The sequence below is a fragment of the Sminthopsis crassicaudata genome, chromosome 3 (genome assembly GCF_048593235.1).
Source record: "Sminthopsis crassicaudata isolate SCR6 chromosome 3, ASM4859323v1, whole genome shotgun sequence".
Taxonomy (NCBI): Eukaryota; Metazoa; Chordata; class Mammalia; order Dasyuromorphia; family Dasyuridae; genus Sminthopsis; species Sminthopsis crassicaudata.
Genome location: NC_133619.1, coordinates 415,303,100 through 415,330,737, shown reverse-complemented (window position 1 = coordinate 415,330,737; position 27,638 = coordinate 415,303,100). Strand labels below are relative to the sequence as shown.

The window sequence follows — 27,638 nt, the reverse complement described above, 5'->3', positions numbered from 1 at the left end:
CCTCCCCCAAGCCGTGCGGACGTGCAGACGTGCTGACGCCACACCTGTGGCGTCACAAGGGGCGGGGCGAGTCGGGTCTAGCTGCCTGGGCAAGCGGCTCTGCCGTAGACTTGGTCAGTCGCTGCTGGTGGCTGGAGCTCAGTGCACACGCTCTTGCTCTGCCTGCCTCCTTCCCACCCCACCCCCTCCACCCGTCCCCCGGTCTCTCTTTCCCGGATCCCTTAGCACGCGCGTGGACCCGGCGGCCGGGCGCGTGTGTGTGCGTGTGTTTGTGTGCGCGTGTGTGAGCGAGCGCGCCGGGGGCTGGAGGCCGGCTCGCGAGCTGAGCTCAGCCCGGCAGCGCGGAGCGCGCAGCCGGCTCTTCCCGGCTTTCTTTTTTACAAAGCGGGGCGTTTGCATTAAACGCTCCCTTTACTCCCTTCCATTAAGCGGGTGGCCGCTGCTGTGTTGGCCCCAGGCGGGCCGTGTGGTCGCGAGTGCCCCCCCGCCCGCCCCCTCTCCGTGGCTTCTTCCATTTTCTTTCTGCGGCTTCGATTCCCCTCCCCCTTTTTTTAACTTGGGGGGGAACCCAGGAGGGCTGATCAGACGCTGACCGTCCGGCCCCCGCGCCCCCTGTGTTTTTCTAAGCTTCCCCAGCGCCCAAGGTCGAGCCTCGTCTGCCCCCTTCCGCCCCCTCTCCCGTGCCCCGAGGGGTGGGATGCTTTGTCCTCTGCCCGGGTCACAGCCGTACCAGCAGCCGCCACCGCACCTGCAGCCGCTCTCAATATGAATGGGGCGAACGACCCGCACTTCTTTATAAAAGATATTAAGCCCGGGCTGAAAAACTTAAATGTCGTCTTTATTGTCCTGGAGATAGGTAAGTTGGGTCCCCGCCACTGGAGCTACACCCCCTCCTCTCCAAGGCTTGTGCAACCCTCTCCTCCCCCTTCCCCTTCCTCCACCCCTGCCCACTCTTCCCACGGGGAGGTGCTTCACGCGTGTTCTCCCCCACCCCCACCCCCGGCCTTCTCCGTACGCACGTGGCCGCTTCTCGGAGTCCCAGATGGAGACCTGCTCCCGTGTCTCTCGTTAGCTTTCCCTTTCCCACTTTGCGAAAATCCCATGGGAGGGAAGGGTGATCTCGTCGTCGGAGACCTGTGGGGGAGAAAAAAAATTTCCTTCCCCGAGTTCGTGGAGAGGAGCCCTCGTCGAAAGTCACTTCTTCCTTAAAAAAAAAAAAATGTTGACCTGAATATTTTTTTCCCCCCTACCCCTCTTTGGATGTTTTAAATTCTCGCAGGACGAGTGACCAAAACCAAAGACGGCCACGAAGTAAGGTCATGCAAAGTAGCCGATAAGACGGGAAGCATCACTATTTCGGTGTGGGATGAAATCGGAGGTCTTATCCAGCCCGGGGATATTATTCGATTAACCCGAGGGTAGGTATGAAGAAAGAGGAGTGTGGACTACTACTGTGTCCATCCATCCATCCACACATCCACCCATCATAAAGTCTATGAAGCCACACTCAACGTGCTTTCCCCATAAAGGACAGACAAGAATTAAAATGAGCACTTTTGCCACTAAAGCAGTAGCTTTCAGTTCAAACTTATTTCTCACTTCTAAACAATGCAATTCAGGGTTTTTAGATTGCATTGGAAAGAAGAGAAAATTTAGGTAGTGTAGTGTAAGGGGTGAGATAGTAAATCAACATTGTCCAATAAATGAGTGAGATTATTGATCTCTGGAGTGAGGCACTCATTCAGAACCTGCCCAAATTTTACCAGGTATGTGTTTACACCTGGTATCTGGAAGAGGACAAGCCTGAGTTGGAGAACTTAGTTTCTGTTAGTATGTCAAAGGTAGGCTGTAATCGTATATTTAGCATGTGTGACATTTGTTTTAGATAGCCAGAAACTATTTTTGTTCTTCCTTTAAGTAAACATATGCTTATGCTTTTTTTTTTTCTTGTTCAAATCTTCATTAGGAGAGAGTGGCTTGTAACATTCTGGTAGGTAAACTGGGGGAAAAAAAGCATAGTAGTAGTAGTATGATTTATTATGCTAAATTTTTTTTTAGAATGCAAAGCAAAAACAAATTTATGTAGCAGTTATATATATTGCAAAAACTTAGTTCCAACATCCATAGGAATAAATTGATGAACTTACTTGGGGATGATTGTGATAGAAGAGTTAATAGAATTTCCCATAAATTAGGAAAGATTTGGAAGTTTTTGCAGTGAGATGATTGTAATATATTTGTGAGTCATGAATAACTACAGGGAAGTAGGGTGGGGATAGATAATAGTCATAATAGTATGATGTAATTAGGCATGTTACCTTGATGCTAAGGAACTCAGAAAACTTAACAGGCATTATCTTGATATTTTTATAACATCTCCAGGAAGGAAGCCTAAGAGTTTGTTATCTTCAAAGCAGGAAGTTGGGAACAGACATTATTCTTGACTACATATTTGATTCATTGACAATGAATCAGGTGACATATAAGTGACCATGTAAATTTGACCTTCATAGTTAAAGAATCCAGAGATAATTTCTATTTTGGAAGGGATGGGTGAAACTTAAATAACATTTAGATTGTTAGCATTCCTAATTTAGGATTAAAAATACCATATAAATAGGATTTTTCATCAAAATTTTACTTTTCTCAATTATGTATTTGAAATTTGGCTTTTAAGGAAAGGTTCCTTAGTGTAGTAATTGTTGATAGCTTTTATTTAGAATTATATTATTTCACATAATAAAAGCTAGCTTTAATTTATATAGTGCTTTAAGGGTTGCAAAATGCTACAAATATTCTTATTGGTTCTCCAAATTCTTGGAATAAAGTGCTTTATTATTTATCTCCATTTATAGATGCAGAAACAGGCAGAGAGATTTGCTCAATAGTCCAATAATACACAGCTAGTATTTTAGGGTGCATTTGAACTCCAGTTCTTAAAGATTCCCAAGTTGAAAACATTTATCTTCTATTCCACCCAGTGGTCATGTAGTTCAAAATACTGTTGCCCCCAGCTTTACAGATGAAAAACTTGCTCCCAGAGAAATTACTTGTCCCTGGATTACAAAGTAAGTGACAGAACCAAGGGTTCCAGTCAAGGTCCCTCTAGTTAATTACACACAAATCTTTTTGTATTTGTCCAGGTTTAAGGTAGAACTTTTGTTTTACCTGGTTTTGAAGCAGTATATGACTTAAAGCAGGAAGCAGGTTAGAAATCAATTAACTTCCTTACATTTTTGAGAACTGAAAGTGAAGAGAAATGACTTTTTAAAGGTCAGATAGATGATGGAGTGGTTCCCTATTAAGTATCCCGACTCTAAAATCCATTGACCTTTACTCTCTACCTCTATTTTAAAGAGAGGAGAAAAAAGAAATGACAAAAATGGTTTTGTTAAAAAAAATAAGTTCTCTTTTACATATAGTAATTTGTTTTTTGTCACAGTAATTTTTTCCCTCCAGAAAACCCTTTATGCTTGGTATTTTTTACTCATATTCCTCTAACTCTAAAGTTATTCTTCAGAATAATTATAATTCTGTTCACAGCAATTTGCTTTTGTCCAAAAAAAAAAACCAAAAAACAAAAAACCCAAAATAAAAAGCTCCAAACTTTCCTACATTGGCAACTACAATTATTGAATATCAAGATAGGTGTGTGACTGAGAGCACTTTATTATTAAAATAACTTGGTTAAAAGAAAATTAACAGTCTGGGAATGGAACTGGTATTTCTTAGCATAAACTGTTAGTATTAACAGAGACCACAGTATCAACCATTTGTATAGAGAAGAGTGTTTATAGATGAGGACTGCTAAAAACAATATTCAACTAAAGGTCAGACCTAGTGCTATAAATAAACTATTTGGAAGAAATGAATATTTTGGTTACATAATTTTTATATTTTATAACTTATTACATTCAGAAAATTAATATGTTCTCAAGTTTAACTTAATACATGCTGCAGGTAAATCAGGACACAAAGAAACTCAAGCATTTTGTAAAAGTTATTCATTTTATAGATTTTCCTTAAATTTAAAGGTTGTCCTTATAATCTATCTAGGCTAAACTATTTGGCACCCGTAATTGTGCAAAGTGACAAATTCTAGACAAATTACTTTGATAGCTTAATGCTCAAATTCAGTGCAGAAAAACATTTCTTTTGATATAAATACTTTTGTTCAGTTTTAAAATTTAGAATCTAGGTTATAGATTTAATCGAGAAAGAATTTTAGTGTCCTGAATTTTACTAATGAGAATATTGAGGGCCCAGTATACAGTTGTTTCTCAGATTTACACAGGTGGTAAGAGAGCTGGGAGAACTCAGGCTCCATTTTAAGCAACACTAATTAGCCACTCTTCTAAGCTTCTAAAATCTAGTATTTTTATGATTAAAAAACAGTAAATTGTTTTCCTATGGTTGAAGATACCTTATTGAGGGTTGGAAGAAACCACATCTGCCACCAACTCCATCCCCATCATTTGACAGATGAGGATGCTGAGGACCAAAGAAATGGAATTTCTTGCATGAATCCAGAGCCAGTGTTCTTTTTACTATCACACTTCCTTCCCTTTTCATTGGAACTCATGCAAATATTTTTATAATTATACCTACAAAATGCCAACACCACAATAAGCCAGTACTAAAATGCCAAGCATTGTAATAGGCCTTGGTGATAAAAACAAAAAGAAAGTTATTGTCATAAAGGGCTTAGGTTCTATCCAGGGAGATATAATAGACATATGCCTGAGTATATTTTTGGGCGGGGGAGAAGGAAGCAGATACGGGGAATAGAGAAAGTCAGCTGGGGAGATAGGGGAAAGCTCATATAAAAAGAGGTATTTGTGTTGAAAAGTACAATAAGTTTAATAAATTTAATGAAGATTTTATTACTTGACATATATATACATATATATAGGTTGGAGTTGGGAAGACAAGTGTTTGAATTTTCTAGCTAGTTTGAATTTCTAGCTCTGTGACTTGGGACAAGTCAAGCCCTCAACCTCTTTTTCTGTTCTGTAAAGGGGGAAAGATAATAACTCCTGCTTTACAGTATTAATTGTGTTAATCAAGTGAATTAACATACATAATATACATAAAGCTCTTTGTAAAATGTAAAGTGCTTTTCATTCTGTTATTTTGTTAAGTGGTCAGGAACTAGAATGTCACCCTCAGTGGTTGGATTTCTAGGCCAGTCTGCAAATCATCTTTAATCCATAATACTCATTTGGGTATAGTGTTATTTGAGTATGACTAGAATTTTAGCTAGTCTATTTAACGGTATTTCTATACAAGTCTTTATATGTGGAACCCATTTTGGGGAGCTAGTCTCACACATACCTCCTTACTCCTCATGTGCCCTAACGAACAAATAAAAGGGAAAAGGCATACACATCACTTGGTTGTAGGAGTTGTGAGCCCTCTGATTTACTCTTTTGTTGTGTATTGGAGAAAAGGGGTCCAGGGTTTCTAGAGGTCAGGGAATAATAGTAAGGAGATGGTGCTATAGAGCCTATGATCTCCTGCCAAATTATCCTATTATCCCTTTTATTTTCTATTGCCTTCCATTTCTTTGAGTAAGATTTCTAACCCCACTATCTGGCCAATGGAAAGAAGGCTATAGCAAACCCAAAATCCATTTTGTGGTTTTCTAAGTTTATTACTCTATAACTAGATTTTCCCTTCCTATTAAGCATCAGTGAAGGAAGCCTATAATGCACATACATGGTGTAATGAGTAGGTACTTGGACACCAAAAAGATAGATTTAAACTATTTGCATTTTTACTAGCTCAGCAGTTCTCTTGAGTCTCTTGGATATTTCATCACCTAGCAGAATTGGGTACGGTGAGGGGAAGAGGAGCTATGTGAAAAAGAATAGGGGTAGTTGGAGGGGAGAGATGCAGGCTTTGTTGGATTTTGTTAGATTGATCTTTCCCCCCCCTTCCATTAATTTAGCCTACACTAGATGGGAAGCAGTTACTCCAGATTGCACCTTGAAATGATTGGGGGGGGGGAATTGGAAGAGAGGGGAAAAAGTCCCTAGTAGTTGGAAAGAAAGGAAAGGGAGATAGCTAGCTGGGTTCTCAGCACATTATTTATCTATTTGGAAACCAGTTAACTCAGGGACCCTACTGTATTCTGCATATGGTTTAAAAAAAAAAACAAACAAACAAACCCTTTTTTGGATGGTGCCATTCACATTAAATAACCTACTTAAAATATTTATTGATTTTAGGTGCAGGAAATGTTAGTTTGTCAAAATGAGTAACTGCTAGTTGTGTCTCCTTGCTTCATAACATGAATATAAGCTCTTCAGGCCTCCTGTCATTTTTGATAAATTCTAGCTTCATTTTTTTGGCTTTTAAATTAAGAATGGCAGATTTTCTATGGTGAAATCAAGTTGATTTCTCTATTAGGGTGCTAGCTTTAACATAAAGTAATAGTTTAGTTGTTATGAAACTAATAGAAACCTTCTAAAGTCTTGAAATTTATAGTAAATATAATTTATTTTGGACTTAAAGCAGGATGTTATTTCTTATTTCATGCTTGTTTTTTTTTTTTTTTTTTTTTTAGCATACTAGATTATTGGTACCTACTCACCCAGATTAGTGATTAAAATTTTATGTGAAGGAAGGCAGGTGAACGTTTCCTCCAATCAGGCCAATCTTTTGGCAGATTGATTATATTCTAATAAATGTATGTATAGGAAAAGTTGATATATAGCTAGTGTGAGTTAAGTATAGTATTAAGCACAAGAATGCTGATATTTCTATTTCTTGGTTGAATTAATATTATCTGCTTGAAGGGAAGGGAAGAGAATGCAAAGGAAGAAAAGGATCCAGTACATTGGATTGACTCTTTGTGGCAAATTGATGGGGAATTGGAATTACCCCTGTGGCACATTAATTGGAAGACAAAGGGAGCCTTGCATAGTATTGGTAGGAATGGATGAATGGGTGATGAATTACAATCATTAAAATGAAAACATTGTTGACATCAGATCATAATTCCATTAGAGTAATAGAGTAAAGCTTCTATACCACATTCAAGAGGAACATTTTGCAGTGCATGCAGCAGGTACACACATAATTGATTCTTGTTTGTCCTCAGATATGCATCCATGTGGAAAGGGTGCCTGACTCTCTACACAGGAAGAGGAGGTGAACTTCAGAAAATTGGGGAGTAAGTATTTAAGTATGGAAGCTATGGTGTACATAACATTTTGCAAAATAAATGGTAGGTATGAAGTACAATTTAATCTGGAGGTTTGTTTTTCAATTTAAAAAAGAACTGAAAGTTAATGCTATTTGATAGCTTAAAAAAAAACCACGAATAAGTTAAATTTATCTTTTTATTTGTCTTAATTGTATATTGACTAAATTTCTATTTCTTACATGATTGGTCTCAATTATTCTAGCAGAAAGAACAGTAAGAAACTTCCTCAAATCTCTCCCCAGAAGGACCATTCCTGTAGGCCTTTGGTACATAGTTTTTTCCAAGAATCACAATGGGCATTTACTGATATCAGCTGCTGTCTTCTAAAATATAAACAAAAACAAAGCATGCAATAGTTATCTAGGTATAAGTTATAGGTATAAGTTAAAATTTGATTTTTTTTCTGTTCTTGGGTGAATGTGTGCTCATGTTAAAAGGACTGACAGCACTGAAAAATTGAAGCCCTCTATTTATTCACAGTCTAGGTACGGTGCAGGCAGCCGCAATGCGAGCTTCCATACACTGCCCTGGTAATGATCTCCACCTTGACCTGGAGGGACCATCCTCTCTGGGGGTGTAAAGGTAATCCAGCCTCCATGCTAGCCTAGTCATTGGGATGCAATAATACAAGTATAATATATATATATATATATATATATAGTGACCCAAATAATTAATCCATTCAGCTTTTGGTCAGGGCTCAGGAAAAAAACCAAAATAAAACTTAATTTGAGGCCATATATTAAATTGGAGATTTAATTTGTTGAAAGAAACATCACGTTATAAAATTTTTTTTTTTAATTAAAAATCAACAGTGAAGGGAGCAGAATAAGTTTTGTTTCAGGGAAGCTGTAAATAATGGTAAAAGGAGAATGTCATCAATTCGGTTCAGAAATTGGTAACACTTTGTGTGGTTTAGGTCAAGGGAAGAGATGGTTTCTTTATATTTGTCTTATGTGTTAATTTGTCTAATGTTGAATGTTGCAAGGAGATAAAAGCAAAAGTATGGGATACTGGTCATCTTATGTACTGGTGGTCATTTTATCTGTTTAGGAATAACTAAAATTAATCCTGTTGGGAATAGTAGAAATAAAAGATCCGTAGAAGTTAAATGCTTAAGCCAGTCAATTCTGAAATGACTTCCAAGGTGGTATGCTTGTCCTTTGTCAGATGCAAATACATTTTACCTTTTATTTTTTTTTTTTTTCTTTTTAAAATTAAGCTAAGAAGTGAATGGTTTATCTATATATTTAGGTGGTAGTGAGTGTACTTGGGTATGTGAATTGTAGCATACACCTTAACTGCCTCCTTAATAAATATTATTGTCATTGGGAGATAACTAGAGGTAGGGATAATGATTGGACTGCATCCAGATATATTCAGCCACAACTGAGAAGAATGCTAACATGTGCTATACCAAGGTGTGGGACAGTAGATTCATCTTTTGATCTAAAGATACCATGGGGATGTTCTAATGTTTCTGATGCTCAGTATTGAATAGTTCATTGTAGGTATAAAAACATGCAACCCAATATACTAAACAGTGGAGGAGTGATATTTGCAAGGTTGTGCTTAATAAATACTTTAATGTCTTTGAGTTTCTTTTATTGTTGTAAGGAGGACATATATGTTTAGTAGGGAAGGAGTGAGAATTTGATTTATTTTTGACACTTAATGCAGAGAGAATTCTTATTTGATTTCCCAATCTAGAAATTCTCCAGTTGCCTTTTTTTCTTTTTTAAATCCCAGCAGCCATCTAACTTTTTGCTTTATTTTCAGATTTTGTATGGTATATTCAGAAGTGCCAAACTTCAGTGAACCTAACCCAGACTATCTTGGACAGCAGAACAAAGTGGTAATTAACAGTTTTATGTGCAAACTGCTTTTTTTGTTTTATAGATCAATTGTTAACTATTTTCTTGACACACTAATGTGTCTATAATTATTTCAAAAGGTAATATGAAATTCTCAAATCTTAAATCATTTGTCTTCATGCACATACATACACAAAAACTTCATGGATATATATGTATGTATTTGGATGTATGTCATTTGCCATTCTGAGGGGGTGGGAAAAGAGATGTGAGGAAATTTAGCAACTTTGTGTGCTTTCATGCCTTCATTATATGAATAGTTTAGGCAGAGGTACTGTTGATTAGAGAACTGTACATGGGCAAACTTTTAAAAATACTAACTAGGAGTGGATAGAAACTAAGAAACATGCATTTCTATGAGCTTTTGGTACATTTCATGGTCATCTAGGTTTTCTTTGATGCTATTTATTTAAATTTTTTTCTTAACATTTTCCTTAAGGCACATGGTGAACAAAAAAATAATTCTTCAGCAAGTAATATGGGTACAGGTACATTTGGGCCAGTAGGTAAGTTTTTGTGTGTCTACTATATGTAAGGTTGAAGAATATGTGTATTTTGTAGACCGAACTATGGGTTTGACTTTTAAGAAAGAGCTGTGTTACTAGAAGCATGTAAACAAACCCTTTTGCCATTGAATTTATAGAACTTAGTATCCTGGTAATTTCATTTGATATAAAATGGATCTTTTGCTATTATACTTAATGGTTTCATGTTTATAACTTAGCTTTTCAAACTTCACTATGATGGAGTATTCTTTTAAAGTTTTTTTTTTTTTTTTTTTTAAAAAGACTAGAATTAACTATTATATTCTTAGTCTTAAAAATAACCAAATAAAAATTTACATTGGGGAACTTGCATAGTGGTATTTTGAAGATCAGGTTAGCAGAAATTTTGTCTTAATGATCACAACACTAGTTTATGAGTGAATGCCAAGTTTTTTCTTATTAACTTTTGTGTCTTAAAACTTCTGCACAAATCAAAACGATCTATTGTGTTTGTCTGTCTTGATGCATCAATAATAGTGTCTACTAGGGCTTTTAACTCCTACTGTTTTCTGTTTTCTCTCTGCCTTTATTTTCAGTATAGGGAGGGGACATCTGTTCTTTTGTAAGTGTTGATTTCTGACTTTGGTCCCTAAGTTAATCTTCTCTCTTCTCTTTCTCTTGATGACAGCACAAAGTACAATTTAGAGCTATCATATATGCTTATTTAAAATGATCAGTTTTTGGGGAAAAAAGGCAGTCACCAGAAATGTGTTTCCCTAGTCTTTAACAGTCTTGAGAGAGAGAGAGAGAGAGAGAGAGAGTGAGAGTGTGTGAGAGTGTGTGTGTGTGTGTGTGAGAGAGAGAGAGAGAGAGAGAGAGAGAGAGAGAGAGAGAGAGAGAGAGAGAGAGAGAGAGAGAAAGAAAAAAAAAGAAAGGGGGATATTTTTATACAGGTGTCAGTGTGAGGATCTGGAACTGGTGATGAATTGTTACTGTCGTTTTAGGAAATGGTGTACAAACTGGACCTGAATCAGGGCGATTCCCATTTTCATATAATCATGCCCACTCCTATGCAGGTACTGGGAGAGCCAATGGACGAGGACCTGTAAACCCACAGCTACCAGCAACAGCTAATGCTCAGCCAGTTGTGACCACAATAAGTAATGGGAGGGACCCCCGGAGAGCCTTTAAAAGATGACCTATGCCAAATGTTCACATACAGCTTGCCTAAACTACATGATGCCCTACTTGAACACTTATTGCACTTTTATTTATGGTTATCTGTGAAAAGTTTGTCTTTTATTGGTATGTTTTTATGTTTTGGTTTGTTGAGAAAAGTGATTTGTTTTATGATGATGCAATTAAGCTGCTTAAATGCCATCTGAAAGAATGGTCTATAAAGGAGGGAAAATATTTTTGGAACAAAAAAAAAAAAAAAGAAAAAAAGAAAAAGCCCCACCCCTCAACTGCACTTCACATGGGTGTATGGGTCAGCTTTAATAGTCTCTATGAGTCTACTGTATCCTCTGTAAAAATTTTGTAATTCCTATTTGACTTAATGAGAGGTGGTTTTTTTTTTTTTTTTTTTTTTTTTTTTGTTTGTTAAATAATAAAGAAAGATTGCCAATTAAAAACAATAACTCTCCCCCAAAATGGTTAAAAAGATAGCAGCAAATGTTGAGATTGTCTTGTGACTCCAATAAGATTGATTTTCTGACATTAATTCATGTTACTACCATTAATATATTTCCAATGATTGAACAATCTTAGGCTATCTTTAATACCTAAAACAGGCTAGCAGAATTATGAAATATAATAGCATTTTAATATCATAGCAGGTAATTTTATTTTTAAAGCTGCATTTATTGTATTTTGGGGCAGGGTTCTAAAATATTCTTTGGCTAAATATTATAAAAAAGAAAGATTTAAAATTGTCCTTTAAATATTTTTCTCAAAGCCATCCCTTTTAAAATGTTTTAGAACTTTAAAATTTAAAAAACCTCTTTAAGGACATTAGTCTGTGGTGTATTTAATGAAGTGATGATGATATTAAGTACTTAGTTAAGTTATGGGGATATTGAACAGAAGTCAGGTAGAAATCTGCAATCTAATCATAATTTAAGATGCTTATTATCAAAGTACTACAGTTTTTTTTTCACCAAAAATATCTGATGTGGATTGAAATTCCTAGAAACTTATTTGAGCTTATATCAGACAGCTTATTTTTTAAAATAAACATTTCATCATCAACTTCAAGTTTCTGGAGAAAATTTACAGTACTTTATTTTTCAGCCAAAGATACAGAAATGCCTCTGGTAGAACTGAATGTAGCTTTATTTAAGAATTGCTTTGGGAAGTGGATTTTTCACTTGATATATGATTTCCATTCAGTTCCACCATTTCTTGTAAGATGGATTATTAGTAAAATTTTCATTTGTTAGACTTATTCTCAAAGTTGACTCCTTGAATAAAACTTGCACTAATGTTTAAAAAAAAAAAACAAAAAACAAAAACCTTACTTAATTCTTTGTCTAGCTTTAAATGTTACATTGTGGAGAAAACTTGTATGCCATTCTGTTCTTATTTACATGTTTACTTAAAAGTATTTTAAAAAATAATTCCTGTGGAAGTCCCGCATGTAAGGAATAGTCTCTAGACTTGCTTTCTTGGTCACAGACACTGGTAAAGACTATCTTTATTGTGGGTATGTTGCTTTTCTTCCTTCTCTTTAAATCACAGTGCTTATTTTTCCTGAAAACTACATAGCATTTGGATTGGGGAGATTGATGGCCTGGATATTTTTTTCCTTTGCTTTTGTTATAGAGCCTTTCATATTATTTATTTTGATACAGAAATGAGTTTTTTGGGGTTTTTTTTGCTTTGTTGGAGTTTCATAGGAAGTATCCAAAGTCTGAGAGCTGCTCTTTTCGTCTTTAAGATAGTACTGAAGGCGGTACCATTTTCATGATTAGTGTATTTGTGTTGACGTTGACATGATGTCTATGTCTGAAAAATTATTTAATGTATGTAATTTCCTGGTACATTTTATGGAAATGGATCTTTTAAAAATGAATTTAATGAATTTCTGCTACATAATGAAATGATAAAAGGGAAGAGATTGTTTAATCTAGATATGCAAGCTTATTTCTAAATGTGTTCCTTTTTTAATAAGCCAAATAATTCCAACCAGATTCCCCAACCAAACTTTTTTTTTTTTTTTTAAACTTTAAGATACTTTTTAAACTGTTTACTTTTTAATAATTGAAACTGGGTCATCTTTGCTCTTATTATTTTGCTCTTTTTTTCTAAGGACTTTGCATTTCAGTTGTTCACTAGATAAAATTATCAAAAAAGTAAAACCATTTGGTATGAAGTAGTGATGTAAAATCAACCTCAAAAAAAAAAAATTCCTCCATCTTGGAACAAATGGCTTCTGAGTAAATTAACTACTTTTCTAACAGACACACACATGCAAAAAGTTGTTTGGTAGGACATTTTTGTACTTTTAAGTAATGTAACAAATGTTTCCAAAGAAAAGTAAAGATATTTTCATTTTAAAAAAGGAAATAAAAATATTAAACATTGTAATGTACCCCTGTGGGTACATCAACTTTCATGTAGTATGCATTAGAAAACAAAGGATATAGGGGGAAGGCTAGATCTGACACCATTACTACACTTGCTATAAATGTACTATGGTTTTTAATTGGAAAAACATGCTTTTTCTTCTTTTGAGGTTAGTGATATTCTTGTTTCAATATTTTGCCTTTGTTCTCTTTTTTTCTGTGCCATTTATTAATGAATCTCTTTTCTCTTAAGGAAAGACCCTTCAGTACCAAAGCAAGTGACTTTCAATCTATAGTGACCTACATTTATCTAACCAGTCTAGTCTACTTGGGCAACTCTCATCAAGAAGTCAGAGGAAGATTATTTTTCTGCTTTCCCCTCACTCCAATTTTTCACTTACCAACTTAATTTTTTAAAAGAGCACTTAAGATGGAAATATTAACATCTACTGGAAAAGTCACTGGATTGAGTTCCCCACATAATTTCTACATCATGGTTAATTCTGAAGTGGATTGAAGTTTCATCAGAAGAACCAGCTTATTATGGCTTATGCCTCTGTCTTGGGCATATGGATGGTGTGGGTTGGGGGGTTGGTGAAATTTGAGAGTTGTGAAAGATGGAACAGAGAAACTCTGATGAAACCTATTTCATATAGGTGATACCTAAGCACTCTAACATTACCCTAGTCTTTCCTCTGCTGTTCTTGATCATAGCTTTATTACTAAAGCCTTAGTGTTCACACATAGAATATAATTTACATGTTGAAGCATTAGAGGAGTATGAATACATCTTTGGAGGAAGGAGAAATAATTGTTTGCTAGGAATCATACACATGCTCATTGATATTTTTTTCCCCCTCCTACTTTGTAGTTAAGCCCAGGAATAGCCCTTGACCATTTGAATAGCTTCATCACTTAAGGGGACCTATGTTTGTAAGACAATTTGACTATTAAGCTGTTATACTCAATAGTCATTCTTAGTAAGACTATAAGCTACCTATTCTGTATGTTTAAAGGAATGCTTAGAGGTACAGATCATTTTCTATACAGCCAAAGCCAATAATTAGGCCATTGAAGTCTGTCATAGTATGTTATGAAGAAGTGGCAATACAATGTCATTTTTTGATAATACAGGTTGCTAACACCTAACAATCTTAAAGTAATTGACAAAATCCCAAGTTAAAACTTTGTAACAATTATTACTCTTACTGAGTTATGGATCTGAATATGTTTGGAGACTGAACACGTGATCTCATTCTATACCTATGTTCTCCCTTAATGTCACGTCTCTATTTCGTATTCCATGTCTTAGACAAACTTATCTTTTCGTCTTAAAGGGGGGGGGGGCTAACTAGATGGCACAATGGATAAAACTGGCTCTAGAATCAAGAGGATCTGTATTTAGATGCAACCTCTTGACACTGACCCTAGATAAATCACAACTCCCTCCAATTGCCTTTCAGAAATGACTAAAAATTTCTTGCTGCTTTCTGAGGCAAAAAGTCATGTTCTTAAATAACTCCATTGTGCAAATGAAATTGCAATAACTATCAGGTGTTGACTTTTTAATCCTGGTTAATGATAGAGGCTTGAAAAGTCCCAGTTGTAAGCTGTGAAAAGTAATACTCTTGTAGCATGTACCTAGCCCTAGTGTACAAAGTCTAGTGGCTTTGAAGAAACCAGAGTTTTTTTTTTTTTTTTTTTTTCTTTTGAGGCAAATGCAATATCAAGTTGACATTTTTATGACCTTTAAGCCTTGTAATCAAGAGTTTTTTTTTTTTTTTTTTTTTTTTTTTAAAGATACATCTAAAGGCCTGCCTATTTTGTCCATCTCCAGATACTGTTGTCCTGTGACCACATGAGCAAACTAAATGGGAAAGAGTGGCTTGAACAGTTTTTGGCTATGTTTCATATTTTGTAATCATGACAGATTTTTAGTGCCTAAGGCCGTGAGCATAACGTGGTAAAACCTCAATAATTCAGAAAAGAGCAGTCATGATTTACTAGGAAATCTGGAGATTTTAAAGATGCCTTATGTTAAAAATACAGTGCTGTTACAAGGCAGTAAGTGTATGCCATTAAATTGGATAAATTTTTTTAGAGGATCCATGATAACATTGAACCACAAAAGGCCTTTATGAGTTCTTGGACCCACTGTGGAAGGCACAAAGTATTAAATCAATTTGTGATTGGTAAAAGAGCTTAGAATTTATACTTTATTAGCAGCAACCTTGACTTGGCTGTAAGTTACTTCAGTTTACTGGAATTTCAATTTGGGGAGCATTAATTAGGAACTGAGTTTTTTAAAGGTACCATTCCTAAATTAACACCTGTCTCAATTCTCCCTTTATAACTGGGCAGATTTGATTTGGGATGTGGCAGTGATAGAATTAACCTTGAGTTAATCTTCACTCTTTCAATACATGACTTCTGGCACCTTTAGTTTCAAAATAACGTAAGGGAATATAAAAACTTGAAATCCAAATGACTAGAGCATAATTGGAACATAAGTGATAATTTTAAGTCTTTAAAATACATAATGTGCCAATGACAAAATATTGATACTTTTATAGCTAATGTTAGAATTAGGCTAGAACAGATTTTTTGACCTGGCCCATCTTTATTAGACTCAACCTTTCTCTGAGTCAGTGGAAGACGACCACCACTTAGCAGAGGTATTTTGTCTATGTCTAGCCTGTGAAGTACAAAGAAATAGAAAAGCTTGAGTTTTGACTCGATTTAAAACAAGTTTCTATTTGGGTTCATGTATGTAGTTTTCTACATCAGTACATTCAACCCAATATTAAGACATTTGCCATCAGACATTAAAATGGCAGGTCCTAGATAAGAACCTCTGTACAAGGTAGACATTTTGTGGAGAGATGCATGTTCTTCCACTTGTTACCCTGAAGTCTGATGGGAAGGGAAGGCTGGAAGAAGAATGCTGGCTATCCATCAAACAGCCAAGAATTTTTTAGAGCTTACATTCTGACCCTCCTGAAAATAGAATTTATAAAGCCATTTATTCCCTACAAATAGTTATTGAATGATATAAATCAAAGTCATTAGGATGGGTCTTGGAATGGAGCCAGGGATAAGGAAATATGTATACTCACTTTTTAAGTTTTTGTCATTTTAGATTTCTAGTGACCCCTTTTGGGATTTTCTTGGCAAAGATACTGGAGTGGTTAGTTATTTCCTTCTATAGTTTTACAGACAAAACTGAGGCAAACGGGGTTAAAGTGACACCAAAAGTGTTTGAGGTCAGTTTTGAACAATTGAGTTTCCCTGATTCTAGGTCTGGCGTTCTATCCAATGTGTAACCCTATCAACAGTGCCATCTACTGGTCAGATAATACAGATTAGAAATTCTGAAGCAGAAAATTTAAACTAGCTCTCATCTTTGGGTGAAGTACTGTCATTCTAGTGAGACTTCTGCCTACTCGTTTCAGCACTATGTGAAAACTTTAGATGTTATAACCAAGAAAATCTGTTCATTCCTTTATGTTAAAAAAAAAAAATTGTAGTGAAAGCAGTACCCCTACAGGCTCCAACTAGAAACTAGTTGCAAGGGTTATAGAATCGGAGTAGACACTTTGCTTCACAGTAAGTAGTTGCCATTAATACTGGCAAAAAGTATAATGATTAAAAATAGCTCTTGAGAAGTGTCTTTGTAAAAATATGAAGTGGAATATAAACTTGTCCTTCAAAATTGTACTCCTTTAGCCTATTGGTATTTTGTAAAATGATAGTCATGTGAATGTTAGTATTCATGCTCTGCTTATATGAGATTTTACTAAATATGTTTATGTATTTATACATATGTATATAACTGTAGCTTTTAACTTACATCTATGATCTTATTCCTATAAGCTCCCAGGTGAGGAAACTTTCAATGAAGATGAACAACCCTTCTGCAACTACAGTTACTTGTATCACTGATAAGTGACTTTGGCAGGGTCACATAAACATTAGGACAGACTTAAGTGCAACTGTTTACCATCCAGTTGTTGCCTCAGTTGTGGGTACATCCTTACCCTGCTCTCCTCTAACATCCCCCCTCCCCCAACATAACTGGTAGTCACTCCAAATAGCATTATTAGAAAAAACGAATTAGCTTGTCTTATTTTGTCTTTAATTGCCTGGTACTGTAGTCTCTGAATTTTTTCGTAGTGAGAAATGTTACTTGAGCAATGAACTGTGAATACTGAGCATACATACACACACAATATATGTGAAACACATTTTACGACCCAAAGCACATGTGCCTCTGCTCAACCTGGATCTTGAAAGACTGGCTGCCCTTTGGTGAAGTTCTTATCCTAGTTCTGGGTAGTTCTTAGATCTCAGTTCAGACCTGATTTTATCACACCACAGGATAAGGCTCTGGAGAATGGTTTCATGGTAACCAAGCTCACAAGACAGTATTATAGCAGAACATCAATGTTAATTTGAAATGGGAGAAACATCTTGGTGAGATAACTAGTAGCAATTACTTAGTCAGGATATTCCCTCATGAATAGATAAATCTCATGAGACCAAATTATTTAAAGAAGTTGCTTAGCAAGAATAAGCAAAGAGTTGAATGTTCTGAAAAGATTTCCTTTAACCTCTCATACATAGAGATGTTTTAAAATAACTATTATTGACCTTTAGAATCTACTCTTTCTTTGGAAAGCCCTGGATATAGGCTTCTGGAAGACAAACTTAGAGAGCATTACCTTAGTCATATATTGAGGGGGGGGGGTGTCAAATACTTAGAGTAGAATTATATCTAGCCTTAGTCTCATGACTAACAGGGAAGGACTCACATACTCTAACCTCCCCCCACCACTTTGACTTAGAGAGATGAAGTAAGATTGCACAAAGATAAGATAGGATGAAAAAAATCGAGTTCTTGCCCTACACCCTGCTTAAAGCCATTGACAAGAGCCTAGTAAGTTCCTTGATATGTATGTGCCTCAATTTTCCTTATTTGTAAAATGGGAGACTATCATACTTGTATTGGCTACCTTTTAGGCTTATGAGGCTAAGCACATTTTAAACTTTAAAATGCTATAGTAATGTGAATTGCTGCTCATGGCAGTCAGACATGGAATCCATATTTCATGAATATTATGTTGCTTTATAATTTGTCAACTGGACCAAACCAGCTTTAATCCATGGGTGACGAGAAGTGAAAGAGCAGGCTAGACGTGGACTCAATATTCAAATGGAAGTTTAATTGCAGAGGGAAACTGTAGGAAGAGGATGTATGTGGGCAGATTCTCAGTATACCAATAGCAGAAAGCTATACTTCTCACAATGAGGGAAAACAGCAACAATGAGACAAAAGTTTGGTTAGACTTTGTGATCAGAATTCATCCAAGCTGAGAGAACAAGTAGTGTTGCTCAAAGCAATACAATAATTAGTGATTTTGCCAGAGGGTGAACACAAAGGATTATTGTGCCAGGACACAGCTTAGTTCTGGAAAACTGGGTATTGCTTAATATCTTGACAGCATAAATGTTTCAATAATTCACATAAATGACTAGGAGGATTTTTATACAGCCAAGTCAAATTTATACTTTTTTTTTTTTTTTTTTTTGCCTTGTTCTCTAGAATTTATATGAAAAAACATTGATAATAGTCGAATTTCTATCAAAGGCATACTTTGAGCTTTTAGAAACAAAACTTTACTAAGCTCTATTTCTAAGTTACCTGCAATATAAGCTTAAGGGGAACTAAGAGTCCTAGAGTTGGAAAGAATCTCAGATGAATGAATTAAATGTAATTCCCAAAACTTAATTGTGTTTAGAGCTCCATTCTAGGCTTGGGAGACAGTTTAGAGGAGGTTAGGTACTTGTCTACATGAAACTTGATGAAACATGAGACTAGATGGAGAATTTATACAAATAGATCATGTTTAGAGAACTGCAAAAGTATTGTGTGAGTTCTACAGGGGAAAATGAAGAGAAGGAAACATCTTTATAGATGTTGGGGATCATAACTTTACATCTGGGAAGGGACCTCAGAGGCCATCTAGTCCAACTCATTTTTACAGATGAGGAAACCAAGGCACAGGGGAATTAAATGACTTGTCTTAAGTTCATACAAGTAATGAGTACAAACATTGCCATCTCATACCTCTGCTTTCCTCCTCTGTATCCCAGATGCTGAAAATACAGAATGCATCTCTATATGTCCTTCCTTCTGCTTTGAATCTTTTGGGAGTCAGGACATGTGGGACTTGACTTTTGGAGGTTGTGAGTATTTTAACACCTCTTAGGTAGGGATGGGAGGGGAATGATGGAAAGAGCTTCCATCTTGGGACAGTGGAAGAGGGGAAGTTTTGAAGGATTATAGCAGAAAACCTCTGAGTCATTTTTAAAATCTTTGTGTTTGATGGGGAATTTTAAGGACTCTTTTTTTTTTTTCATGGAGAACTTTAAAGACTTTTTTTTTCTTAAGACAAAGCTATTTGAAATTAAATTTAAAATCAATAGACATTAAATAATGAATATATACAAAGCATTATCATAGCTAGTGGGCAGGGAAAGACAGTTACTGCCCTCAAAGAACTTGGGAAGAGATGAATTATAATATGCACTTCCATTCTTTGAGAGATGTTCGATACTTCTTCCTTTGGCATAGATCACTAAACTCAGTCATGTCCATATTCTTCCTCAGATTTCTCCACAGATCATCGCTTAACATGTTGGGTTTTACGTTTTATTGATATTGCTAAAGCATTGGCTATTTCTTAAAGAAGCAGAGCTTTAGAAACTCTGAAGTTAAACCATTTAAATTTTTAGTTTCTACTTTTCTAGGAAAATTCATGGCCACTCTACTAGGCAAAACTTTCTTCTTGCTAATTTCATTACTATGTGAAAACTTGGTGAAATAATTTCCTGCTCTTATTGCATAACTTCTTCACATGCTTTTTGGGTCATACACCCATGATCATAAAGTCAGCACTGGAAAGGGTCTTAGAAGTGTAATATTTCAAAAATTTCAGAGATAAAATTTCTAGGTAATTAGTAATTTTAGTAATATCAGCATTTTTATTAATAAAAGTAGTCAGTGGCTCTCTGGAATGTCAAAGATTCTCATGGGGATGGGCTCATAGTTTATTTGCCTTTGGAAGAGTGAGGGTTCCTGAAAGTGATTAACAATTAGAAGATGAATACTACAATGAGAAGTAGTCTCACTCCAAGGAGGGACCTGAGAGAATGATGATGTTACTCTTGGACAAAGAGACTATCTCTATGCCCAGCTTTGGACAATCTAATCAAACAATTTATTCTCCTGAGTTAGAATAATGGACTTCTCCAACTTAAGTCTAAATTCCATGTAAGGTTGAAGAGGATTAATTCAATCTCATTACTAGTAATGTCTTTCAAGAAACTGAGCTTTATCCCTATCTAATATTCAAATTAGGAAGGAAGAAGGAGCAAATGGAGAACTATAATCAATATAGTTAACAAATATGAATGCAGTTAGGTAAAGATAAAAAGGCTAAAGTAATATAAAACTATTCATTAGTTTCAAGTGGCATTTGTATTAGAAATTCAAGAAGAATTTAGTAGTAATAACTATATGTTATGGTATTACCTACTGTAATTACATTAGTAATTCTAAATCACAATTATATTGCTAATGCAAAAAATACATTTGAAAAAAAATTCAACTTTTATATGTATTAAAAAGGCCAAAAAGTGTCATAATTAAAAGACCTTTCCAAAAAAGGATCAAATGTATTTATCTAAAACTTAGAGACAGTATTATTAATTATAAAGAAACATAGGAAGCTTTTCTAGTAAGGCTTCCATTGTCATTTGACAATGCTAGAAATGCTAGTTGTAGCATTAAGAAAAAAATAAATTATGGTAACAAGCAGAGATAAAACTAAGACAAAAATGATTTTTTTCATTGCTATATCATAGTTTACTTAGAAAATTCAAAAACCAACACAAATTAAACAAGAAAATAGAACTATACAAAATAAATATAAAAATCACAAGCATTTCTGTATATTACTAAGAGAAAACAGCAAGCAGAATATATCTAGGCTATTTCTTTCATGCTTTTTTTACCTTCTAATATTAGTCTAGCCCCTCTTCCATTGGAGAAGTGGCTCTTTTCTTCCTCTCTTCACTCTTCCTTCCTCCCTGTCCCATTCCCTTTTCCCCCAAAAAAGCAGGCTTTGGAAAGGAAAAGCAATAAGACTCTTAATTTCAGTACAAATCCAGCCAGTCAGGCCAACCCAAGTCTACAGGGATTCCAGTATAATTAATCTCTGTAAAAAATGAATAAATTTTTTTCTTCTATAGCTTTGAGGCCCCAGGCAGAGGCAGTACTCTGGCAAAATGCTGCAGTTTTAAATATCTCTTTCTTCCAGCTACATTTGCAATGTAAGTGGCTACCAAAGGTTTACTGGTGATTTGCTAATTTAAGAGACAAAGAAGCCATAAAAAAAAGTTGTTGTTGTTGTTGTTTTTTAAAGACTAGATTTGTCTTACTCAGACTAGAAATAATGGGTCTATGGACTCAATACTATTGCTAAACAGCACAGGAATTTTTCCTTTCTCTGTTTCTGACCTGAACTGTTCTAACTCTTGTTAAGCAATCTTGTGGTTCCCCTGAAACTTAGGGCTCACTGCATTGATGCTGAAGTGGATAACTCACTGAAGCTCAGAACTGAGCCAAGGATACCTACCTATTTTATCATTCCTGGTATCTGATAGTATAGACATACACCATGATACCCAATAATAATCTCAAGTTAGACTTTCATGATCTGAAGAAGATAATAGGTTTCTACCTTCCCTGAAGGGGGATGGGAAGAAGAAAGGAGAGGAATCAAAGAGGAATCCTGACCAGTTTCAGCAATGAAGCACCTGACCTGGGTTTCATGCATGATTTGATTACATTCTTTGTGTTCTGAAGTCCCTAGTACTTGTTCTTAATATTTTTTTTTCAAATATCCTACTTTACTATCATAAGTTCTTGTGATTTCTTGGATTCTCTTCCATACATTTGAAAGGAAAGCAGATTGAGTCTCTTAGTCAAAGCCATATTATCTACCCTAGAAAAGGAAGGGAAAATGTTGAGAAACTTCTACCCACAATAGCTGGTAAAGGCGTCCACTTTAAGTAACCCTGATTTCCTTGATAGCTAAGATAGCACTGCAGATAGAAGGGAGGAAAGGACAAAATAAAGAAAATTAATGGAAAATAATAAAAACCAAAGGGAATTTGGTGCTATCAAATCTTAGTTTGTACACAAAACAAAAATTGTCAAAAAATATTTAGTTCCTGGCAAAACACAGAAAATCAGATTATTTGAACTAGATTAGATAAGCAAAACCTAGAAGTACACACACACACACACACACACACACACACACACACACACACACACACACACAGAGAAAATAGTGTGCAAAAAACCCAAGAAAGCAAATAAATGACTCAAGAACTGTGAATCTTGGAAGGCAGTTTTATGGAAAACAATTTCTTATACAATATATCATACGTTCCAAATATATATATGATCTAAACAAAAATTAGAGAGATAAGTAATCTAAACAAAAAATAGAGAAGAATGAAATGTTACTGCTTTCCTAAATATGAGTAAGGGTACAATTAGAAATTAGATACTACATATAGGAAAGATGTTATATAAGACAAATTTGTGATCTTTATATAATACAATTGATGCACCAATTAGAAGAAAGACAAATTGCAGAAAATAACTTTACATTAAAAATCTCTGATTAAATTTTAGTAGTCCAAATCTATAGGAAAGTATTACAAATCTATAAGATTAAAAGTAAACACATTGAATGAGTAGAACATTGAGAAATAGTTTGCAAAAGAAGATAAATTATTGACAAACATGAACAATAATTGCTGATAATCAGAGGAATGCAAATTAAAACAACTATTACACTAATCATATTTGCACTGGAAATTCAGTGTTGGAGGGGCCATGGGAAAACAAGTATACTAATTTATTGTTGCTGAAATTTTAAGTTCATCAGGCATTTTGATGACAACTTGAAATTATTGACTATATATCAAAGAGGTTAATGACAAGAAAACCATACAGGTATCTCTTCTACATGGCGACTTTCTTCATCAAAGTTTTTATATGATGTGGGTTGGCAGAAGAAATTGAATGGAACTTTTTGGAGAGTTTTGTAAAAGCTGCGGATAACAAGTGAAGGCCAGCAGACAACACAAACAATATATTTAACCCAAATTTTATAATAAGGTACTATAAACACCTCATAAGAAAAATTCAGACTTCTCTGATACAAAAGGAGGTTCAATAAATTCTAAGCAGATTTTCTAGATGGTAGGGGTGCTATATCATTAACTCCTGTGATGTGGAAGGGATAACTACATATATATGTATGTATATACATACACACATATACACATACACACACACATATGTATATGTGTGTGTAAACATTCATAGCAGGATTATTAAAAACTACAAAAATATATATCCATCACTTGGAAAATGGCTAAACAAACTGGCATGTGAATATAATAGAATATTACTGCATCATAAGAAAAAATAAATATATAGAATCCAGACAAACTTTGGGAGATTTTATGAAGTAATATTGAATGGAGACTGGTCAAAGAGAATTATCTATAATGACTACTAATATGTAGATATTTATGTATATATTACTATATATAAAATGTCTATAGCAATATCTCATTTGAAGTTTCATTTGCTATACTGACCCTCTTCACCCGTTGGTGGGTTTTTCTTGGTGTTTCTATTTGAGGGAAGGAGATAGGCAAACTAGTCTTCATTCCACTCTGGGCTGGGCTTATGACTTTCCAGACTTCTATAGGGTGTCCTTAGCACTAGATATCTATTTTCCATCCACCCCCACTCCTTCAGCTACTTTTTTGTAGTTTATATCTCAAGTTAGTATATGGAAATTGAGACAGTAATCATGCATTTAGATAATTTTGCTTAAGTGTCTCTAGGCAATGTTTTTTTTTTTTTTTTTTTTTTTTTTTCCAGGGTTAAACCTTTTTTTAAAGTTTCAAGGCAATATATTTTTTTCAGGATTAAAAAAATGTTTAGTTAGAAGTATACATTATACCAAAACAAACTATACTTTGTCCATGTAGGTTATGTGTATCCACTTGGGCCTGTCTAGATGAAGCTTAGAGAGAAATAAGAACATCTAGATATTTTTAAAATATATTCCCCATACTATGCTCCAAGGGAAAATTTGCTTCTTGCCAGGGAGAAAAATAGAAGATTGGTGTCAGAGGCTAGCTATAGAGGCTAGCCTTAGAAAGGCAGGTAGTGTCAAAATAGAATATATTATAGAATATATTGATCCTCACCCTAATATATTATTAATTCAGGAGAAGGAATTTTTAGGTTCAAAATGAACACCTGATAAAGTCCTTTTAATCAGCATAGATGACCCCAAAGTTACTACCTTCTAACCAAATGCCAATTTCAAAATGAGCACATGTAGCAAATAGTGAATAAACTCATTTATCCAAATCAATAGCAAAACAAATACCAGAGAAAATATAACATAAGAGAACATAAACCAGACAAATAAGTAAATGAGGTAGGTCTTTGAGAGTGACATAGCACAGCTCAGTGAATAGAGTCTCACATTTAACTCAAGGGGAAATTCCCCGATGTCTTTAGTGAAGTAAACTGGGAACAAAATGGTAACCACCTTCATGTTGACTTGTTCTCTGAGTCTTTCTTTCTCCCTTTTGGAACTGGAGAAAATTTGGAATCATATGTCTTCTCTCTCTAAACTGGAAACCAGAAGATTAGAATCTCTCTTTACTTCTCACCAACTTCACTCCTAATCCAGGTGCAGAGGACCAAGCAATCAAGTTTGACTAATGAGGATAGTCTCATGTAATTGATCTTTTGAGCTAAGGGTTATACTAAAATACAAAATTAGCTTTTAGAACAATGGAACAGGTTGAGATTGTTTAAAAAAAAAAAAAGTACTTCATTTCTCAAATGCAGTCTTACCTTCTCTCTTAGTGCAACTCCTGGTCCAGGCATATGTATATACTGATATTTCAGCTCTATAGCCATCCAACTCCATGTCATAGTCACATAACACAAATATATAAGATCAAGAGACATTACTCAATGGAGGAATAGTCAAAGCAAATGAAGGAACAGTTTCAAAAAGAAAATCACAAATAATTAATCACCAGTCACAAATTGGAGAAAAATGAATCATGAAATTTTTTATTATATATAGCAAATTGGCAAAGATGGAAAAAGTTTGAAATAGTGTTACAGAATGGCAAGTACATGAATGTAACTGAATATTGGTTTAAACATTCTGGAAAGTCATTTGAAACTATGCTAAAAAGTGACCAAAATGTCCAAACTTTGGCCCAGACATTGAAAGCTAGGGTAAAGACATTAAACAAAATGTAACTATATAACAAAATAATTTATAGCAATTTTTTTTTTTGTGGTAAGAAAAACTGAAAAAAGAGAATGGCTATAAAAACTTATCATCCTTATACCTATATTATCACTGTGCTGCCATATCATTATACCATAAGAAAATATTAATACCATAAGAAAAATTAGAAAAGTGGGGGAAGAGTATAAAATGATGCATAATGAAGCAGTCATGAAAAGAGCATTCACAATGGCTACAACAATGAAAATGAAGAAAAGATGTTAAAAAAACCGAAACTGAACATTGTGGAATCGTAGTGTGGTATAAACTATCAGATTTAATTTATTGCTTATTATCCACAGCTACTTTTTCACTTTTAAAAAATTCTCCCTTTAAATTTCAGTAGCAGAGGGCAAAAAGAAAGACCAGAGATGAAAGCTTTCATCAGTGGGTGTAAGAAGGGTAAAGATTTTGTTACAATGTAATGCAGTACTTAAAAACAAAGCTTTAGGGACTGTGTTACATTATATCCCTCAAACCTAAGCTTATTCACTGGCATGATAGGTACTTAAAACATGCTTGTTTGTCAGAAAAAAAGTTTTATGTCTTTTGTATTCTTGTCCCAATCATTCTCAGGTATATCTCCCTTCTCCACACCTTTAAGTGAATACTTCTTTGTAACAATACAAAACAAGACCAATGAACATCATGACCTCATCTGACAGCATATATAATACTTCACACTTGTTGAACCAGTCCTCTTTGTTAAAAGGAAGAAAATGGTAAGCACAATTTCTTAACTAAGTTGTCAAGCAATGTATTGAATGTTTTGGGAAGTAATGAGGATCCAACAATGCATATGTTCAAATGGAAGGTGGAAACATTTGTCTGGGATATTGGCGAAAGGATATGTATGATATATGTATGATAAAGTGATTCAATTGATCAATCAGTAAACATTAATTAAACTTCCAGAACCTTGTATTAAGCAATGGGAATACCAGAAGAGGTAAAAGATAATCCCTATCCTCAAGGAGTTTATAATTTAATGGGAGAGACAAGATGCAAACAAATATGTACAAAGCAAGCTTATGAAGATAAATAGGAAATGATTAAGAGGGAATGCCTTAGAATTAAGAAAGGTTTGGGAGGGCATCCTGTGGAAGGTAGGATTTGAATTGGTTCTTAAAGAGTGGAAGGTCAGTAGGAGGAAAAGACATGAAGAGAGAGTATTGCAATTATTGAAATCAACCAGGGATAATGCCCAGAGTGGAGAGATAAAGTGTCTTGTTTATGTAGCAGCCAGGAAAGGAGGCCAATGTCACTGGATCAAACAACAAGTGTTGGGGAGTAAGTTGTAAGAAGATTGGAAAGGTAGGAAAAGGGGGTTAGCTTATGAAGGACACTGAATGCAAACAGAACATTTTGTATTTGATTCTGGAGATAATAGGGAGCCACTGGAGTCCACTAAGTAGGAGAAGGAGTGACATGATGGGACCTTCATTTTAGGAAAATTACTTTAGTGGTTGAATGATATATAGTCTGGAGGGGGAAGAGAATTGAGGCAGGCTGATCTACTTCCAGACTTTTGTACTAGTTCAGGTGTGAGGTGATGAAGGCCTGCACTAAAGTGGTGGAGAAGCATAAACAGGTTAAAAAAAGAGAGAGGAAAACAGAAAGGATTCAATACAGCAAAATTGTTTTCATCCATACATAGGAAAATGATACTTGTAATTCTTAATAATATAGTTAGAAGGCATATATGTATACACACATATATACATACAATATACAGCTACAGATACAGATATATATATATGGAATGGATATAAGGTGAAAATGAGGGAGCATTGGAAGAAAAATAGGGCTTAATGGGGTAAATTATTTCACATGAAGAGATATGAAAGGCCTATTACAGTGAAGTTCATAATGGGGGCAGTGAGCATCACTTGAACCTTACTCTTATCTGCACTGGTTCAAAGAGGGAATGATATACACAATCAATTGATTATAGAAATATATCTTACCCAATAGGGAAGTAGAATGGGAGGAGGTTAAGTAAAGATGGAGTGGGAATTGATAGA

The 27,638-nt window shown here is 35.0% G+C and overlaps 1 protein-coding gene across 2 annotated transcripts; it reads left to right on the top strand.

Moving 5' to 3' along the window:
* The first annotated feature begins 26 nt into the window (after positions 1-26).
* NABP1 (nucleic acid binding protein 1) lies at positions 27-14,411 on the top strand. 2 transcript variants are annotated; one of them, XM_074302824.1, is made up of 6 exons: positions 27-856; positions 1,280-1,418; positions 7,106-7,177; positions 8,990-9,065; positions 9,524-9,590; positions 10,646-14,411. In XM_074302824.1, the coding sequence occupies exons 1-6, from the start codon at positions 766-768 to the stop codon at positions 10,765-10,767; spliced, it is 567 nt and encodes a 188-aa protein (XP_074158925.1). In that variant the 5' UTR covers positions 27-765; the 3' UTR covers positions 10,768-14,411. The 2 variants fall into 2 exon arrangements, with proteins under 2 accessions (XP_074158925.1, XP_074158924.1); XM_074302823.1 differs by having other exon boundaries at positions 29-856; positions 10,574-14,411.
* The last annotated feature ends 13,227 nt before the right edge of the window (positions 14,412-27,638 follow it).